Genomic DNA, 21406 nt, shown 5'->3' with positions numbered 1-21406 from the left:
TAAAGGAATAGTTAAAAGAAATTACCTCAGATGCAGGCTTGGTTGTCAAACCTATCTTACATAATAAAACTCAGAGTGTCTGAAGGTAATGGGGCGGGGGTGGGGGACAGCCCGCAGGGAGTGTACCCAGGACAGTGAGACCAGTGTGCAGGTGGCTCTTTGGGGAGGAGAAGGGATGGAGCAGCAGGCAGGAGCATCACCTGAAGAGCTTCCCTTTGTGGAGCTGCTCTAGTCATGACCACGTGTCTGGAGTTCTGAGTGCCCCTACCCTGTCCAGACATTCTCTCCTCAAAGTGTGATTCCTCCTGATTCTTCCCCTAATGGCTCCCTCTTCCCAGGCTCCCTGAATTTACAGAGAGCGAGAAGAAGAGGATCAACGGCACCTTTGACTTTTTCGGGTTCAACCACTACACCACTGTCCTGGCCTATAACCTCAACTATCCTGCCTTCCTTTCATCCTATGATGGAGACAAGTAAGACAAACAACAGGATAACCGAGGCAGGAAGTGCCCTCTGCCCCGTGTGGACTCAGGTCTGTCTGTCCTAAGAACATACCTGGTTGTCTGGATACCAGGGTTTGCTTGATGGCTACAGCACGTGGCAGCCATGTGACATTGCATCTCCCAGCTGCTTTCCATAACACATGTCCTTGGCTTTTTTTCAATACAAAGGCCAAACTAGTATATCTGTGCTATATAAATAGTATAAATGCATGGAGGAAACACTGAGAAACCAGAATAAGATATCCTTGCATAAAGCTGGGAGATGGCTCAATGGTTAAGAACACTGGCTGCTCTTCCAGAGGTCCTGGGTTCAGATCACAGCAACTACATGGAGACCCACTCTCTGACGGTAGCATGTACATTTCAACAGCAGACAGGAGCTGGGTTCATGTTAGTGTGAGGTGCCCTATATGAATAGAACGCACAGAAGATTAGATGTCACAACCGAGGCCATCCTCTGGGTTTATAAACAAGACATCTTCTTTACCTCGTGAACTTGCAGGGGCGTGGCCACCATTGCAGACAGCTCTTGGCCAGACTCTGGCTCCTTCTGGCTGAAGGTGACCCCTTTTGGCTTCCGGAGGATCTTGAACTGGCTGAAGGAAGAATACAACAACCCTCCAATTTATGTCACAGAGAATGGGGTGTCCAGACGAGGGGACCCAGAACTCAATGACACTGACAGGATCTACTACCTCCGCAGCTACATCAATGAAGCCCTCAAAGGTAAGAGCTTCTGCCTCACTGCCTGGCCCCAGTGAGCCCCTTCTTTGCTGGAGCATAAGTGTCTGCAGGATGGGGACACTAATGACAATTGCTTGGAGGAGTTTGAACATTTGTTTGAGGCTAGAATCAGAGGTCTTTTCCTTCCTAGACTCACCTACACACAGCAAGTAAACCCAGTTTCCTGAACTGGCCTGAGTTAGTTCCTGACCTGAGTCCTCTGCAACCCTTAGTCTTTCTTGCTGTTTGGCATCTCTGCACATTGCTTTCCTCTGTGAGCAGGCAAGAGTTGTTTGGTGGCTCTAGGGCCTTTTGATTGCAAGGTAGAAGGACTGGGGTGGTAGCTCAGGTGGGAAAGTGCTCACTGTACAACCCTGAGCCCTGGGTTCAATCCCAGACACTGAGGAAAGCTGGGCATGGTGGTGGGTGCTTGTAATCCCGGCACTGGGGAGGGAGAAAATGGAGGATCCTTGGGTCTCTTTGGCTGGCAGCCTAGCCTACCTGTCTCAAAGAACAAAGTGGATACAGCTCCTGAGGCTCGCCTCTGGCCTCTACATGCACCACACAGCACTCATATGAACACATAGTTACAAACTATGTGTGTGACATATCTGTAAACCTCGGGCTCTCCTACAGTAAAGGGAACAGACAGGAGGTCTTACTACAGCTCAGATCTTTTGCTTCTAAACACTCCTGCCTCTCCATGGGTATTTCAAGGTCCTCACTCAGACCAATCCCCCGAGCTACTGAAGAAAGCTGTGGGGTTAGCTCAGGCTATCCAAGTTCCATTCAGAACTGGGCCTTTCTAGAAAGATACCAGTGGTCCCGCATGTCCACTGTAGAGAACCTGCTAGCACACAGGAAGGGTTCAGAGTTGGAACTCACACCCTACAAAGCAGAATAATGGGGACAACTATGAGCCCGGCTTCAGGAGGCTTGGCACACAGGTGTCTTGATGTGAAGTGTTCACACTCGGCATGTTTTTTAGCCACTGTGCAGGATAAGGTGGACCTTCGAGGATACACGGTATGGAGCGTGATGGACAACTTCGAATGGGCCATAGGCTTTGCAGAGAGGTTTGGTTTGAACTTTGTGAACCGCTCAGACCCTTCTCTGCCAAGGATCCCCAAGGCATCAGCCAAGTTCTATGCCTCTGTAGTGCGCTGCAATGGCTTTCCTGACCCTGCACAAGGACCTCACCCTTGTCTCCAGCAACCAGAGGGTAGGTGGCACTGGGAGGGACCAACACTGTGTGGTCAAGGGTGAGAGGGAGCTGCTCTTTGCACCTGCCTTCCTCTAGTTCCTGGCCTTCTCCTGCCCTTCTGTCCCCTCCATTCATTAGCATGCGCTCCAGGCACCTTTTGGCTGCTGCAGGTCTCTCCAGCCTGTCTTACCCTAGAGTCTGGGCCCTGCTGTGGGAATGAGCAGAGCTAGATTCCTCCAGTCCTACCTTGAAGTCGCTGTTGCACCTTTTTTGAGAAGGACAGAGGCTTTCAGGCAGTTTCTAGGTGATTTTCAGGCTTGTATAAACAGTACCGCCAGTACTTACTGGGAAACTGAAAATTACACATGGCTATGATACTACCCAGTATCACACAAACAGCATACAGTTGCATAGCCCTGTAGTCTGAGCATCTGAGTGGTAGAGGCAGTAGAATTTGAAGTTTAAGGTCATCCATGGATACCTAGCTAGTTTGAGGACTTTCTGGGCTACATGACACCAGTCTTAGGGGAAAAAAGGATGTGTGCCTATGGGGAAGGGCACAGTGAGAAAGCTCTCTGAGTGAGTTCTATACTAGGAGTACAAAGTGGAAAGTGTCCTCTTGAAGGCTGTCCTCTGCTGCTACATGAACCTCATGGTGTGCACATGTACAAAAACAACAAAATAGTGAAAGGTGTCCATGCCGACAGCACAGCTATTAGCCTTGCTTTGCTGTGTTTGTTTGAAAGGAGGGTACTATGCAGCCTCTGGACTGTAGAATCAGAAGGACCTTTCCGGAGCTGTGAGAGTCTGGTAGCTAACAGTGCCAGAGCCTGATCCCCACTGTCCTCTCCTAGATGCTGCCAGCCCTGTGAAGACAGAAGTGCCCTTCCTGGGGCTGATGCTGGGCATCACAGAAGCACAGACGGCGTTGTATGTGCTCTTTGCTCTTCTGCTTCTTGGAGTCTGTAGCTTGGTGTTTCTATTGTACAAATACTGCAAGCGCTCCAAGCAACGGGAAACACAGCCAAGTCAACATGACCTGAGTCCAATGTCCTCCTTCTGACAAGTTACCAGCTCCTCAGTTGTGAGAGAAGCCTGGGTTCTTTAGACAGGCCTGCTAGCACCAACTCCTGCCACAACTGCATGTCCTTGTCAATGCTTCCTGCATTGTGGGAGATGGTTTCCATCTTGAAACTTTTTAAGTTCTCAGGGATATGAAAGCATCTTCAATATGGGAATTTTGTACTCTGAGAAGCCTGCAAGGTCCCCTGTGGGCATGCAGAGACTCTGAACTATAAAGTAGAAGTGAAAAGGAGGTCTGTGATACTACATTCCTGTTTATAATCCTCGCACTCAGAAGGCAGAGGCAAGAGGCAGGAGGGGCTCCAGTTTGAGGCCAGTCACTACCACACAGTGAAGGCCTGTTTGGGCGTGAGAACGAACAGGGGTGAGGCATTAGGGGTCAGGTACACTGATAGCACGATGGAAAAATACATGCCTATTAGACTCAAAGAACTGGGTTCAATTCCTAGCCCCTCACCCCCAGTGTTTGACTAACTTAAAGACTGTTATGTGATTAGAGAAGGTTCAGCAATTAAGAGCACCGGCTGTTCTTTTAAAGGACCTGAGTTTGATTCCCAGTTCCCACATGGCAGCTCATAACTGTGGGAAACTCCAGGTCTTGGGGATCCAACACCCTCTTCTGGCCTCCCTGGAAACCAGGCACTCAAGTGATGTATAGACAGACATACTGGGAAAATACCCATACACAAAAACAATAAAATTTAAAAATAAGTGAGTGATTATGTCAGAAGTTTGGTTTCTTATGAGCATTCCTATCCTAAAGTTTTTTAACCATTTGGATACTAAGATGGCAGAGGAACCGTTTGGGGTCCTCGGGAAATCAGCAATGAACGACCACCTGAGTTGGATTCTGCCGCGCTGAGGCATCATGTCCTCTTGTGACTCAACATGGTGGAAAGATTATTTGAGTAGTCTGTGAAAAGGTCTGAACCCAATATTTCAACTTTTTTTCCACTCATTGTTTTAATAATAGGGCTAAGTTATCCTTATGAATATAAGAATATATTATAAAATACCCATCCATTGGGTTCATATATTTCTTTTCATTATTTAAAATTTTCATTTATTGGGCTGGAGAGATGGCTCAGTGGTTAAGAGCATTGCCTGCTCATCCAAAGGTCATGAGTTCAATTCCCGGCAACCACATGGTGGCTCACAACCATCTGTAATGAGGTCTGCTGTCCTCTTCTGGTCTGCAAACACACACAGATTGAATATTGTATACATAATAAATAAATATTTTAAAAAATTTTCATTTATTTTACATCCTGATCATTTTTCCCTTCCCCTTTCATCTCCTCTTGTCTTTTCTGACCCCCATCTCCATCTACCCCTCCTCCACATCTGTTCAGAAGAGGGTAAGACTCCCATGGGTACCAACAAAGCATGGCCTATCAACAAGATATCCCATGACAAAACCAAATTTAAACAATACCTATGCACAGACCCAGCAATAGAGAAGGAACTAGAGTGAAAACTCAAACCCAGGAAAGTTAGCTGCATCCATGAAAACACAGCCAACTTTCTAATCTTAACCTTGACGTTATGAGAACCAAACTGTACATACAAAGCTTAGATCCTAAAGGATGATTTGTAACCAGGATCCATTTACTCAGGACTAAGGGGAAAAAAGTACTGGAAATTATTCTTATCTTACTTCTTTCAGTCATCAGAGAGATTGAGCTTCTCCCACGGGCTAGGGTTTTTATCAAGGATGGAGAGGAGGGTTGGTCAAAGGGCAGAGGCTGGGTTTGGCCAGAGTTGTTGTTCATCTAGGACGTACAGGAATGCTACTTATGCTGACTTCATGACATTGATTTAGGGAAATTGGAACTGTTAGTCTCATGAGTGGGGCAGGGTGGAGTTGGTCCTTAGGCTATGATTAATCACAGAGAATGGGGTGCTATTCAGACGAGAATGGGGGTGTCTCCAAGGTGGATGGTCATGCTCTTTGTTCCCTCAGTCTCACTATGTAGGTCAAGAAGCCTCGAACTCACAGAAATGCCTGCCTCTGCTTCCCAAGGTGCTGGGATTAACAGTGCACACCAACATGCCTGGCTAAATTGTGATTTACTAAAAGTGAGATTTTGTTTGCTTCTTTGCTTTTATTATTAGTTTTAAATTTTTGAGATAAGGTCCTATGTATCTCAGAGTAGCCTAGAACTCAGTATTCAGCAGAAGATTATCTTGAACTTGAGAGCCTCCTGCCTCCAGCTCCTGAGTGCTACAGCCTGATTACAGGCATGCGACACACACCTGGGTGATGCAGTGCTCTCGTTGAACTTTGTGGATGCTGGGCAAGTACTTGGCTAACCAAGCTACCAACCCGGCCCTGATTTACATCTCTATAAACTCTTCTAAACAGTACCCGTTCCCAAGATTTGTAGCTAACTTCAAAGGAAATAGGCCTGGCTGATGGAGGAAGGTCATTGGCTAATAAAGGAACTGCCTTGGCCCATTTTATTGGTTAGGACATAGGTAGGTGGAGTAAACAGAACAGAATGCCGGGAGGAAGAGGAAGTGAGGTCAGACTCGACAGCTCTCCTCTCGGGAGCAGACGCCTCAGAGAGACGCCATGCTCCCCGCTCCAGGGAAAATGCACGCTATGAAGCTCCGACCCAGGATGGACATAGGCTAGAATCTTCCCGGTAAGACCGGTGCTATACAGATGATAAGAAATGGGCTAGTCCAGGTGCGAGAGTTAGCCTAGAAGAGGCTAGGTAGAAATGAGCCAAGCAGTGTTTAAATGAATACAGTTTGTGTGTTGTTATTTCGGGGCAAAAGCTAGCCGAGCAGGCGGCTGGGGTGTTGGGGACGCAGCCCTGCCGTTCATATTACTACACCTGGCTCTTGATTTGTCATGTTTTAGCCTGGCTCCATTGAGAAACCAGAGTTCAGACAGGCATGGTGTCACACGCCTGCAATCTCAGCACTTAAGAGGCAGAAGCAGGAGGATCTTTTTTACTTTGGGGCCAGCCTGGGCTACCTAGTGAGTTGTAGACCAAGCAGATACATACTGAGATTCTGTGTCTAACAAAATAAAACAATATAAATCCTGGGACCCACATAGTCTACACATACTCACATAGAGAGAAAAATATATCAAGGTGCTAAGACTCAGGTGTCCCCACCATTTCCTCTAGTAACTGGTATTTATTTACTCACTCCTTTATTTGCTTATTCATTTTGTTTTTGAGAAAGGGCCACGTGTATCTCTCGCTATCCTAAGTTACTATATAGCTGAGGATGACCTTGAACTCCTGATCTTCCTGCCTCTACCCCACAAGTTCTGGGTTATAGGCATGAACCACCATGCCTGGTTTCCATCGCGCTAAGGTGGAACCCAGGCCTCTGTGCATGCTAGGCAAACATCCCTCCTGGACCACATCCCCAGCCCAGTGTCTCTACTGGTCTAAGCTAATAGTTGCCAGTGGGGAAAGAGCCCCTCAGGAGAGAGGGGAGCCCAGATAGGAGCCTCTTATTGGGGGACACTCTTTTTTTATTTTTTGAGACAGGTTTCTCTCTGTAACCCTGGCTGACCTGGAACTCAGTCTGTAGACCAGGCTGACCTTGAACTCAGAACTCAGAGATCCATCGAACTCTGCCTCTGGAGTGCTGAGATTAAAGGCATGTGCCACCACTGCCCGGCATTGGGGGACACTGTTGTGTGGGTGTTAACAGTAGGGAGAAATTTGCTAGAAATATCGAGAGACAGAACAGTAGGGAAACAGGGAAGGCAGGGATGATGTAAGGGTAGGAAGCCAGCGCCAGCATTAGATAGACACAGGGCAAAGGAGGGAGTCCAGAGCCAGAGAGAGGCACACACTGCTCAGGCCCATTGAAGGCCCTGGGGGTCTGCACTTCTCAAAAGGAACCCAGACACTGTCCTGGGTTTAACTCTGAGCTTTGCAGAGGGCGAAATACCAGTCCAAAGGGATGTTGCTGGACAAGGATTTTTTTGTGATCAGCCCTTTGTTCTCTAGATAGCAATTATCACTCAGTAAATTAATTTAGATAGCATTTAATCAGCAAGAGATTTGTTTATCCAGAACCTTATCATGGCTGGTTTCCAAGTTTCTGAGCTAGCAGATGTGGGATCTGTAGACACCGGGGATAACTTGATTAGGAAGACATTGGGGAGCCAGTGAGTGTTGAGCATTAAGGGACTGGATATTTGGCTCCCAACTGCTGCCTGACCTGTGAAACAGCTGACCTGCTTGAGAGAAGGGCAGTGATGAGCTCATGAGATTCCACACAAGAGAGCAATAGAGTGGCCAGCCAGGCATTTGAAGGTAAGTGTGTGTGTGTGTGTGTGTGTGTGTGTGTGTGTGTGTGTGTATGTAAGCTTGCATGTAAGACTACCACTACTGTATTCTCATTGTTTTTGTTTTTCGAGACAGGGTTTCTCTGTGGTTTTGGAGCCTGTCCTGGAACTAGCTCTTGTAGACCAGGCTGGTCTCGAACTCACAGAGATCCGCGTGCCTCTGCCTCCCGAGTGCTGGGATTAAAGGTGTGTGCCACCACCACCCGGCTCTCATGTTTAAATTCTGAATTTAAAGTTCTTCAAGCATATGTAAGGTACAGACCAGGCAGAATCCTTTTTTTCTATTTTGATTGTTTTCCTCTGTGTGTGCATGTGTGCACTAACAAATATGCGCTAATATATTACATGTGTGTGCAGATGCTTCTGGAGGCCAGGCCAACACTGGGTGTCTTCTGTCACTTTTTACACTCTTTACCCCTATCCCTTTTTTGAAGCCAGGGTCTCAGCCTCCTGATTGTGGAACTCACCGATTCAGCTAGACTGACTGGACTCACCTATCTCCGTCTCCCAGCATTGGGATTAGTCACATACTCTCGGGCTGAACACGGTAACACATGTTTTTAATCTCACAGCTCAGGAGGCAGATGCAGGGAGGTCTCTAAGAGTTCAAGGGCCCAGGGAAGGTTGGATGAAACAACTAAGATCATCCCCTGGGGGTTATAAACAAGACATCTTCTTTACCTCCTGAACTTGCAGGGGCGTGGCCACCATTGCAGACAGCTCTTGGCCAGACTCTGGCTCCTTCTGGCTGAAGGTGACCCCTTTTGGCTTCCGGAGGATCTTGAACTGGCTGAAGGAAGAATACAACAACCCTCCAATTTATGTCACAGAGAATGGGGTGTCCAGACGAGGGGACCCAGAACTCAATGACACTGACAGGATCTACTACCTCCGCAGCTACATCAATGAAGCCCTCAAAGGTAAGAGCTTCTGCCTCACTGCCTGGCCCCAGTGAGCCCCTTCTTTGCTGGAGCATAAGTGTCTGCAGGATGGGGACACTAATGACAATTGCTTGGAGGAGTTTGAGCATTTGTTTGAGGCTAGAATCAGAGGTCTTTTCCTTCCTAGACTCACCTACACACAGCAAGTAAACCCAGTTTCCTGAACTGACCTGAGTTAGTTCCTGACCTGAGTCCTCTGCAACCCTTAGTCTTTCTTGCTGTTTGGCATCTCTGCACATTGCTTTCCTCTGTGAGCAGGCAAGAGTTGTCTGGTGGCTCTAGGGCCTTTTGATTGCAAGGTAGAAGGACTGGGGTGGTAGCTCAGGTGGGAAAGTGCTCACTGTACAACCCTGAGCCCTGGGTTCAATCCCAGACACTGAGGAAAGCTGGGCATGGTGGTGGGTGCTTGTAATCCCGGCACTGGGGAGGGAGAAAATGGAGGATCCTTGGGTCTCTTTGGCTGGCAGCCTAGCCTACTTGTCTCAAAGAACAAAGTGGATACAGCTCCTGAGGCTCACCTCTGGCCTCTACATGCACCACACAGCACTCATATGAACACATAGTTACAAACTATGTGTGTGACATATCTGTAAACCTCGGGCTCTCCTACAGTAAAGGGAACAGACAGGAGGTCTTACTACAGCTCAGATCTTTTGCTTCTAAACACTCCTGCCTCTCCATGGGTATTTCAAGGTCCTCACTCAGACCAATCCCCCGAGCTACTGAAGAAAGCTGTGGGGTTAGCTCAGGCTATCCAAGCTCCATTCAGAACTGGGCCTTTCTAGAAAGATACCAGTGGTCCCGCATGTCCACTGTAGAGAACCTGCTAGCACACAGGAAGGGTTCAGAGTTGGAACTCACACCCTACAAAGCAGAATAATGGGGACAACTATGAGCCCGGCTTCAGGAGGCTTGGCACACAGGTGTCTTGATGTGAAGTGTTCACACTCGGCATGTTTTTTAGCCACTGTGCAGGATAAGGTGGACCTTCGAGGATACACGGTATGGAGCGTGATGGACAACTTCGAATGTTTCACAGGCTTTGCAGAGAGGTTTGGTGTGCACTTTGTGAACCGCTCAGACCCTTCTCTGCCAAGGATCCCCAAGGCATCAGCCAAGTTCTATGCCTCTGTAGTGAGCTGCAATGGCTTTCCTGACCCTGCACAAGGACCTCACCCTTGTCTCCAGCAACCAGAGGGTAGGTGGCACTGGAGGGACCAACACTGTGTGGTCAAGGGTGAGGGAGAGCTGCTCTTTGCACCTGCCTTCCTCTAGTTCCTGGCCTTCTCCTGCCCTTCTGTCCCCTCCATTCATTAGCATGCGCTCCAGGCACCTTTTGGCTACTGCAGGTCTCTCCAGAGCCTGTCTTACCCTAGAGACTGGGCCCTGCTGTGGGAATGAGCAGAGCTAGATTCCTCCAGTCCTACCTGTAACTCACTGCAGCACCTTCCTTGAGAAGGAGAGAAACTTCCAGGTCATTTCTAGGTCAAGTTAACAGGATTGTATAAACACTACGGGTAGTACTGGTGGAGTGACTAAAATATATAAATGACTATGATAATAAAAGACTTTTATCCAGTTCCTGCTGTAGTTTAGTTTCCGAAAGTGATGCTTGAGACAGGGTTGGGGATACGTCTCAGTTGATGGAGAGCTCACCTAGCATGCTCATGGTGATGCGGGTCAAGACACATCGTTACACAAACGGGGTACACTAGCATAGCCGTGTACTCTGAGCATGTAAAAGGTAGAGGCCGTAGAATTTGAATTGCAACATCATCTATGGCTAACTTCCTAGCCTGAGGCCTGTCGGGGCTACATGATACTGGTCTCGGGTAAAAGCATATGTGGAGGGGATGCACAGTATGATGGCTCATGGCTCAGTAGGTAAAACCACTATAGCCTGCGTTTTATATTGGAAACCCAAACTGGGAAGAGAGACTTCCTGAAAGTTGTCCTTTGCCCCTACATGAACATCGTGGTATATGCACACACAAAAACAACACAATAATGAAGGGAACCCACGCTGATAACACAGCGGTGAGCATTTGTTGTGTACGGTTATGAGGGGGATACTATACCACCTCTGGACTGCAATATCAGTGGGACTTTCCAGAGCTGTGGCAGTCTGGTAGCTAACAGTGCCAGAGCCTGAGCTGTCCTCACCTAGATGCTGAACCCACTGCCAGCCCTGTGAAGGCAGAAGTGCCCTTCCTGGGGCTGATGCTGGGCATCACAGAAGCACAGACGGCATTGTATGTGCTCTTCGCTCTTCTGCTTCTTGGAGTCTGTAGCTTGGTGTTTCTATTGTACAAATACTGCAAGCGCTCCAAGCAACGGGAAACACAGCCAAGCCAAAGTGAGCTGAGTCCAGTGTCTTCCTTCGAAGGAGTCGCCAGCTCCTCTGTTGTGCAGAGAAGCCCTGTGCCCTGTGCCTGCTAGCACAGACTCCTGACCACAATGGATCTCTTCATCAAGGCTTCCTGCACTGTGGGAGATGGTTTTTATCTTGAAGCTCTCTAAGTTCTCAGTTGAAATGAAAAAGCATCTTCTTCAGTACTGGCAATTTTCCACAGACCCAGACCTAGAGAAGGAACTAGAGTGAAAACTCCAACCCAGGAAAGTTAGCTGCATCCGTGAAAACACAGCCAACTTTCTAATTTTAACCTTGAAGTTATGAGAACCATACTGTACATACAAAGCTTATTCCTTTTTTAAAATTTTATTGATTTTTATTGAGCTCTACATTTTTCTCTACTCTCCTCCCTGCCTCTCCCCTCCCCTTCTACCCTCTCCCAAGGTCGCCATGCTCCCAATTTACTCAGGAGATCTTGTCTTTTTCTACTTCCCATGTATATTAGATCGATGTATGTCTCTCTTAGGGTCCTCGTTGTTGTCTAGGTTCTCTGGGATTGTGATTTGTAGACTGGTTTTCTTTGCTTTGTGTTAAAAAAAAACACTTATGAGTGAGTACATGTGATAATTGTCTTTCTGGGTCTGGATTGCCCCACTCAAAATGATGTTTTCTAGCTCCATCCATTTTCCTGCAATATTCAAGATGTCGTTATTTTTTTCTGCTACGTAGTACTCCATTGTGTAAATTGTGTACCACATTTTCCTTATCCATTTTTTGGTCGAGAGACATTTAGGTTGTTTCCCGGTTCTGGCTATACAAACTTATTCCTAAAGGCCAGGATCCATTAGACTCAGAACTAAGAGAATAAATAGTACTAGAAATTGCTCCTATCTTCCTTCTTATGTCATAAAATTTCATGTGCCACTTAGATTTTGAGTAAGCCCACGGTTTTAAAGTAAATTCCTGATCTTTTGTATTGGCAAACAGAGAAACTAGATTAGCTAGGCACTAATCGACCATCAGAAAACAAAGAGAACCCACTTCCTTTCCAGGACAGTCAAGTCCTCAGATCAACAACTAGGAGACCACTGGCTTTTCACTGCTCTTGTTAACTAAGCATGCTAAAGGAACGTTCCTGAGTCTGCCGCACACTGTCATCACATATAATACAAGTCAGAACTCCAGCCACCTCAGTCTATTTCCTGCCATTCTTCTGCTTTGGAACCTTTCCTGCAAGATCTTAATAACCTACACATCTGTCTTTATGAACTCACCTGTGCAGTGAACTGCCTTGCTTCTTCTAACGGAGCATCAGAAGGAAACTGACTTGTAAAGGAAGAGCCGTCAGGCAGCCGGAACTGAATTCTTGCAATGGTGCTAAGAAAAAAGTCAAGCTGCAGTCAGCACCTTCACCTACAGATTCTCAAGTAGTGTCGTTCACCACCAGACAAAGGCCACTGAGAAAGGCCAGGACACTTGTTCCATAGCTTGATGATATAACCTTGTTCCCATAGTGAAAGGAGAGAACCCTTAAGCCGACATCTGACCTCCATGCATGCACCATGGCATGCTGCTCCCACACCCATAAATAGTTCGTTCTTTCCTTCCTTCTTTCCTTTGCTTCTTTTTGATCTTTCTTTTTCCTTCAATTCAGTTGAGAGTAGAAATGATGTTTTGCGGTGGGCAAGACGGCTCAGCAGGTAAAGTATTTGCCATGCAAGCCTGTCAACCTGCAATCCTATCACAGGAGGATCCCAGGTTAGAGGCAAGCCCAGGCTATGTGCCCAGTGAAACCTGGTCTCAAAAACAAAACAAAACAAAAAAAAAACAAAACAAAACAAGGGCCTGGTGAGATGACTTAATTCAACCCCTAAGACCCTTCCTCCACAAAGGAGAGAACTAATTCCTGAAAGTTGTTTACATTCACATGGACTCCATGGAACACACACACAACACCCATCCCAGGGCCAAAATAAATGTTAAACTTCTTTTAAAACAACAGAAATAAAATACAGAACCATGTAGCTATCACAGAAAACCGTAGAATATTTCATGACTTCCTAAAATACCCCTGAGCCTATTAGCAATCACTCCCTTTCCTCTCCCGGGCCCTAGCAACCATTAACTGGTTTGCCCAGTTGGACCCTTTCATCCAAAGGAATCGTGTGTGATCTTTCATATAGCATTGTGTCTTCAAAAGTCATCCAATGCTCTCTCTGAGTTTGGTTCCCAGCCGCCAGGGTTGGGATCTGCCTTGACTGTAGCTTCAAGGCACCCAACCAACATCATCTTTCACCCACTGGAAGTTGCTTTTGAGATTAAAAGGAGAGGTTTAATTTGTATGTGTCTGTGGAGAGCATATGCAAACATGTATGCATGCACACCTTCACAGAAGGCAGAAGGCGGCACAGGGTGTCTTCTGTCACTCTCCACCTAGTCCTTTGAACCTGGGGCCTATGCTGTCTCAGCTGGCCTGGAAGTCAGCCAGTGTTAGCCATCCTCCTGTCTGCTCCATGATTGGAGCTGGGTTAGACATTTGGTGGACTCCGGGCTTGTTACGTGAGTGCTGGGATCTAAACTCAGATCCTTATGACTCACAGTGAGCATTCATTTATGTTTTATTTTATTTATTTGTTGTTTTGTTTGTTTTTGAAGACAGGGTTTCTCTGCAAAACAGTCCTGGCTGTCCTGGAGCTCACTCTGTAGACCAGTCTGGGCTCAAACTCACAGAGATCCACCTGCTTCTGCCTCTTGAGCGCTAGGATGCTTACGGCATGTTCCACCACTGGCAGTGAGCATTCTTAATTGATGAGCCATCTTTCCAACTCCAAGCATGACCATATAAATACTATGACTTCTGAGGATGGAAAAGAGTATTTGCCTATGCATTTAGGTTTTAATTCTTTCAATAATCTTTTTTTACTTTTTACTCTAAAAGAGTTATACTTTTATTAAATTTATCAAATATTTATTGCAATTTCTTTCTTTTTATTGTTTTTGTTTTTTATTCATTCATTTATTTATTTTGTTTTTCGAGACAGGGTTTCTCTGTACCTTTGGAGCCTATATTGGAACTAGTTCATGTCGACCAGGCTGGCCTCGAATGCACAGAGATCCACCTGCCTCTGCCTCCAGAGTGCTGGGATTAAAGGCATGCCCCAGCATCGCCCGGCCAAAAATTTATTGCAATTTCTAATAAATTTTAATTATCACCATTTTTTGAGATTTGTTGTGTTTTTATTTATGTATATGTGTCAGTGTGTGTCTGTGTGAATGTATGCCAGTAATATAGGTGCTCTTGGAAACAGGAAGATGGTGTTAGATCCTCTGGAGCAAGAGTTGCTACAGGTGGTTTCAAGCTACTTGATGTGGGTGCTAGGAACTGAACTCAGGTTCTCTGCCAGATCAGCAAATGCTCTCACCCAACCTCTGAGCCATTTCCCTAACCCTTCTGACAAATCAAAAGTTTAAAAAAGTGTATCTTTGAGACAGGGTCTCACCATGTAGTCCTGGCCAGCCTGGAACTCACTATGTAGTACAGGCTAGCCTCAAACTCAGAGATCTGTCTGCCTTCCAAGTGCACCACCACACGAGGTCATAATATTTGATTATGAAAGTTAGCAATTGTCCAATATCAAAAAACACCTAAATCCTAATCAGGAGCTAGGCTTGGTGGTCCATACCTTTTAACCCAGCAGTTTGGAGGCAGAGGCAGGTAGATCTCTGTGAGTTGAAGGCCAGGCTGGTCTACATAAACAATTTCAGGTTAGCAAGAGCAACACAGGGAGATTCTATTCAAAATAAACAATAAAAATAAATAAGAGAAACACCAGCATAAGGCACACGTCACATAGTGTGGCGTTTATAAAGTCAAGGAATAAACACTGTACATAAAATTCCTTAGGTTCATATGCAGACTTTACACATTTAAGATTTGAGTTTTTTGTTTTGTCGCTTTCTTCATTTAGGAACTATCAAGAATCTGAGTTGTTATACAAAAACAGATGGACTGGCTCCATAGCCGGGGACAAAGTCTGGCACAAAACTGGTGTTCAGTGAGTGTTTGTTGAAAGTCTAGAGAGGGTGGCACACACCTTTGATCCCAGTCCCCAGGAAACAGAAATGTGTGGACCTCTGTGAGTTCAAGGCCATCCTGGTCTACAGAGCAAGTTCCAGGACAGTCTCCAAGTTACACAGAGAAACCCTGTCCCAAAAGAAAAAGAAACAAAAACAAAGGAACCAGTGTTTGTTGAATGAGCACACAAATAAACAATATTCAGATGTGCATACGAGAGCTTAATTTAGAAAGCAGCTGCTGGAAGGGGATGCTCCTCCATTGTTGGTGGGGATGCAAGCTCGTAAGCTGCTCTGGAAATCAGTCTGGTGATTTCTCAGAAATTTAGGAAATATCTACCTCAGGACTCAGCAATACTGCTGTTGGGTATGTCCCCAAAAGATGCTCAATTATACTAAAAGGACATGTACTCAGCAATGTTTATAGCAGCATTTTTTTGTTGTTTTTTTTTTCCCCAAGACAGGGTTTCTCTGTAGCTTTGGAGCCTGTTCTGGAGCTAGCTCTTGCCCAGGCTGGCCTCGAACTCAAAGAGATCCACCTGCCTCTGCCTCCAGAGTGCTGATATTAAAGGCGTGCGCCATCACCGCCCATAGCAGCATTTTTAATATCCAGAACCTGGAAACATCCTAGATGCACCACAACTGAAGAATGGATAAAGAAAATGTGGTACATTGGCACAATGGAGTACTACACAGTGGTAAAAAAAAACAACAACAACGATATCTTGAAATTTGCAGGCAAATGAATGGATCTAGAAAAAATCATATTGAGTGAAGTAACCTAGACCCAGAAAGGCAAATAAATACAAGACGCATTCACTCATAAGACATAAAGTAAAGAAAAACTAGCTTACTAGCCACAACCCCAGAGAAACTAGATAACAGACAGGACCCTAAGAGAGACATACATGGATCTACATAGAAAGGTGAAAAAGACAAGATCTGAGTAAATTGGGAGCATGGGGGTTACAGGAGAGAGTAGAAGGGGGGAGGGAAGGAAGAAAGGGGGAGTGGATCAAAACATATAGCTCAATAAAAGTAATTCTTAAAAAAGCAGCTGCCGAGCTTGTTATGGCCCAGTGGTTCAGCACACTGACAGTTCTTCCAGAGGACACAGGGTCCCAGCATCCACATGGCAGCTAACAAACCTCTGTAACTCCAGTCCCAGGGGACCCAACACCCTCTCCTGGCCCCTATGAGCACTGTATGCATATGGTGTACATACATATACATATGCAAAACACTTATACACAATAAAAATAATTTAAAAAAGAAAACAACTGCTATAAAATTTTCCTAGACTTGTAACCAAAACTTTTGAAAGTCTCTCTCTCTCTCAAAATTAATGCTTTTATACAGACTGCAATTTACAAATTCTTTGTTTTTCTTTGAATTTTTTTGGACAGGGTTTCAGTGTTTGGCCCTGACTGGCCTGTGACTCTTCGTAGACCAGGCTGGCCTTGCATTCACAGAGCTCTATCTCCATGTCTCCTGTGTGCCAGGGTTAAAGGCTTGCATCACCATGCCCAGCTAGAGAATCTTTAAAAGCTGTATTTTCTTTTTTCTTTTTCTTTTCAAATTTTTTATTTTATTTTATGTGTATCAGTCTGTGTGAAGGTGTTAGATCTTGCAGTTAGAGTTGTTAACTGCCATGTGGGTGCTGGGAACTGAACCCAGGTTCTCTGGAAGAGCAGTCAGTACTCTTAACTACTGAGCCATCTTTCCAGCCCCTCAAAGCTGTGTTTTCTTTAAAAAAAAAAAAACCCTAAATAACTATGGGAGGTGGCACATGCCTTTAACCTCCGCACTTGGCAGATCTCTGTGAGTTTGAGGCCAGCCTGGTCTACACATCATATTCCAGGGCAGCCAGGGTTATAATGTGAGACTCTGTCTCAAAGAATAAAGTAACATGAAGAAATAACTTTAAAATGGTTTTGGGTGGCCAGAGAGATGGCTCAGTCGTTAAGAGCACTTGCTGCTCTTCCAAAGGACCCGAGTTCAGCTCCTAACACTCAGGTAAGGGAGCTCACAACCATCTGTAGCTCCAGGTCCAGGGGATTTGTCACCTCTGGTCTCTGAGAATATCTACACTCTCATGTACATGTCCACATCAGATACACACACCTACATATAATGAAACACAAACACATCAGAAACAAACAAATAAACAAAGAACAGCAAACTCCCCCCCCCCAAAAAAAAAAACAACCCTATCATGGCCTAGTACAATGGATTCAGGGTAAACACGTGGGGCTGGTGACCTGAGATTGAGCCCCAGAACCCATGAAAAGGTTGAAGGTGAGAATTGACTCCACACCGTTGTCCTCTGAAGTCCAAATGTGTCATGACACACAGGCACGCTAATGATGGGGTTGGGGGCAGAGCTGACTCAGCGGTTAAGAGCACTTGTCAGTCTTGTATAGGACACTTGTACAGGTTCAATTCCCAGCACCAATATGGTGACTTAGCAACCATCCCAAAGGACCCAGCACCCTCTTCTGGCCTCTGAGGTCACTAGCACACAACTAGCACACATACGTTCATGCAGGCATAGCAGTCATACATGAGAAAGAAAGAAATCTCAAGAAAACAAATTTTTTGAAGAGTAGTCATGTTGTGAGGGGGGAAATATTGAAAATTAAACTATGTAGTATTTTTTTTAATTTTTATTGCTTTGTAAATAATACCACTCAAAATTTCCACTTCCTCCCCTCCTCCCATTTCCCTCCCACTCCCCCTCCAGTCATAAGAGAGGGCAGGGTACCCTGCCCTGTGGGAAGTCCAAGGCCCTCCCAGCTCCATCCAGACCTAGGAAGGTGTGCATCCAAACGGACTAGGATCCCAAAAAGCCAGTACATGCAGTAGAAACAAATCCTAGTGCCATTATCATTGGCTTCTAAGCCCTCATTGTCAGTCACATTCAGAGAGTCCGGTTTGACCCCATGCTTGTTCAGTCCCAGTCCAGCTGGCTTTGGTGAGCTCTCATTAGATCAGGTACACTGTCTCAGTGGGTGGACCAACCTCTCGCAATCCTGACTTCCTTGCTCATCTTCTCCCTTTTTCTGCTCTTCAGCTGGACCTTGGGAGCTCAGTCCAGTGCTCCCATGTGGGTCTCTGTCTCTATCTCCATCCATCGCCAGACGAAGATTCTATGGTGATATTCAGGATATTCATCAGTGTGACTATGGGACAAGGCCAGTTCAGGCACCCTCTCCTCTATTGCCCAAGGACCTAGCTGGGGACATCCCTGTGGACACCTAGGATTCCCTCTAGAGCCAAGTCTCTAGCCAACCCTAAAATGGCTCCCTTAATTAAGGTATCTTCTTTCCTGCTCCTATATTCACCCTTCCTCCTTCTCAACCATACCACTCCCTCAAGCTCTCCCAAATCCTTCCCTTCTCCTCCCTCTCTCCCCTTCTCTCCTTCCCCCCACCCCATGCTCCCAACCTTTGCCAGGAGATCTTGTCTGCTTCCAATTTCCTGGAAGATCTATATATGTTTTTCTTTGGGTTCACCTTCTTATTTAGCTTCTCTAGGATCGCAAACTATAGGCTAAATGTCCTTTGTTTATGACTAGAGTCCACTAATGAGTGAGTACAAACCATATTCATCTTTTGGGGTCTGGGTTATCTCACTCAGGATAGTGTTTTCCATCCATTTGCATGTACAATTCAAGATGTCATTGTTTTTTACTTCTGAGTAGTACTCTAATGTGTATATGTTTCACACTTTCTTGAGGCATTCTTCCATTGAGGGTCATCTAGGTTGTTTCCAGGTTCTGGCTATTACAAATAATGCTGCTATGAACATACCCCAGTAACACAGACAATAAGAGCAACAATGAATAAATTGGACTTCCTGAAACTGAGAAGCTTCTGTAAAGCAAAGGACACTGTCATTAAGACAAAAAGGCAACCTACTGAATGGGAGAAGATCTTGACCATCAGACAAAGGCCTGAACTCCAAAATATATAAAGAACTCAAGAAACTAGATATTAAAATTCTAAATAACCCAATTAAAAATGGGGTACTGAACTAAACAGAATTCTCAACAGAAGAAGTTCAAAAGGCCAAAAGATACTTAAGGTCATGTTCAACCTCCTTAGCAATCAGGGACATGCAAATCAAAACAACTTTGAGATACCATCTTAAACCTATCAGAATGGCTAAAATCAGAAACACCAATAATAACCTATGCTGGAAAGGATGTGGAGTAAGGGGAACACTCATCCATTGCTGGTGGAAATGCAAACTTGTACAACCACTTTGGAAATCAGTGTGGTGGTTTCTCAGGAAATTGGGAGTCAACCTACCTCAAGTTCCAGCAATACCACTCTTGGGAATATACCCAAGAGATGCCCAATCATACTACAAAAGCATTTGTTCAACTATGTTCATATCAATTTTTCTTAACTATTTCAATTCAATACAGAATTCCTTGAAAACAGAAGACCACATTGATATTCTTTCAGTTACTAATTGTGCTATTGTGTGCACTGTGTGGTAGGGTCTGAAAGTCAGCATAGAGAAACAATATTACAAACGTCAGAAGATCAAGCATTTCAGATAAAGGTAGACACCAGTGGCTCACTTCTCTGGTCCAGCACTTAGCTAGTTCAGTGAAGAGAGTTCAGGGATTCTACTGGCTGCACAGAAAGGCGCAGTCTCAACATGAATGAACGAGCACACAGCGAAGCTCACCAGTGCTATCTGCTGCTTGATGGCTCTCGAGCCGCTCTGTCTTCTGCCTTTTCTCTGCTTCTTTCTTCTAACATTCTTTTTGCTAATTCCTCCTCTTGTTTCCTCTTATTTCCTTATCCAACATTTCCTGTCCAGTTTTTCTCCTTTCAATTTCCTTCTTAATCTCTCTCTGAATCAAAGAAAAGTGTGATGAACCCAAACCACAATCCAATCTTCTCTCCCAGACAATATTCTGATATAGGAAAGCTGATTGTAGAGTGTAGTTAAAAGACCAGAACGTCATAAAATTGTCTGCTGCTGATACGGGTCAGTGAGTACAAGTGCCTGCCGCCAGAGTTTACTCTATGGACCCACATGATGGAAGGAGAAGATGTTTGCAGAGGCAACAGGTGTCCTTAAATCACGGAGCCATCTTCCCACTCCCATCCCCGTTTCCATTCTCTGATATGGTTTTTCTAGACAGTCTTACTAGCTCTGGCAGATCTCAAACTCACTATGTCTGCTCACCTGCCCTCAACCTCAGAGATCCACACACCTCAGCCTCCTGAGTGCTGAGTTAAAGATGGGCATCACCCTTGGTTCACAGGGGAACAGATTGGAGAGGGGTTCATGTTTCTTGTGTCAGATTTCATCTGATTTGTTCAGGTATTTTCAAATTCTTGTCCTTGTGTGAAGTTTGTTGTTGTAACCTTCATTATTGGCAAGAATGAAGATTCTTTAAGAGACAAACCTGTTCCTATGTCTAGAGAACAGTTTGAACAGGGAAGCCCATGGAATTAGGATTTCCCCGGGAATTCCATGCAGCCTTTGGGTAGGGCAAGAACAAAAGCTGAAACTGAGTTCCAGTCAGGGAGGGAGCTTGTTTTCAGGGAAAGAACTGCACACAGACACACAGGTCAACTTCTCAGACCGCTCTGCAGAAGAAACTGAATGGTCAGTGAGGGGCAGGGCCACAACTTGACCAGAACTGCTGAGCTGTGCCCTTTATTTAACCTTAACCCTTAGGGACCGGAGAGATGCACAGTGGTTAAAAACTGCTGCTCAGCAGAGGACCCGGTTTGATTCCCAGCATCTATATGGTGACTCAAAACCATGTATAACTGCAGTTCCAGGGGATCTGACACCCTCTTCTAGCCTCTGAGGCTGCCTGACGTGTATGTGATATTTCTCTGTGTTTCCCTGGCTGTCCTGGAACTGCTTACTAGACCAGGTTGACCTGGAACTCACAGAGATCTGCCTGTCTCTGCCTCCTGAGAGCTGGGATTAAGGACATGTCACCACCATCTTGCAATAAATCTTTTAAAATAACAAAACTCATGTCACAACCCTGAAGATGGGGCTAGAAATTAGAAGTTCAACATGCCCCTTTATTCTCTCCACCATGCCCACAGTGAATAATTCTTTCTGTTTTTTTTTCACCTTTATGTATCTGGCATTTGGGAGCTAGTGACTGAGCTTAGCCTGTTGGGGCTGCCAGGGTTCAGACACCCTGACTGTAGC

General features: G+C 45.6%; 1 protein-coding gene across 1 annotated transcript in view; it reads left to right on the top strand.

Moving 5' to 3' along the window:
• LOC142859212 (lactase/phlorizin hydrolase-like) overlaps nucleotides 1-11217 on the top strand; it is a 50387-nt gene extending 39170 nt beyond the window's left edge. Inside the window, exons 14-17 of the mRNA XM_075989556.1 lie at nucleotides 339-473; nucleotides 1006-1229; nucleotides 2215-2448; nucleotides 10946-11217. Of these exons, the coding sequence (XP_075845671.1) occupies nucleotides 339-473; nucleotides 1006-1229; nucleotides 2215-2448; nucleotides 10946-11217 (865 nt within the window). The remainder of the gene's footprint in view (nucleotides 1-338; nucleotides 474-1005; nucleotides 1230-2214; nucleotides 2449-10945) is intronic.
• Nucleotides 11218-21406: the final 10189 nt, after the last annotated feature.

The sequence above is a fragment of the Microtus pennsylvanicus genome, chromosome 10 (assembly GCF_037038515.1).
Source record: "Microtus pennsylvanicus isolate mMicPen1 chromosome 10, mMicPen1.hap1, whole genome shotgun sequence".
NCBI lineage: Eukaryota > Metazoa > Chordata > Mammalia > Rodentia > Cricetidae > Microtus > Microtus pennsylvanicus.
The sequence above is the reverse complement of the archived record's forward strand: the minus strand, read 5'-3'. Positions and strand labels throughout refer to the sequence as shown.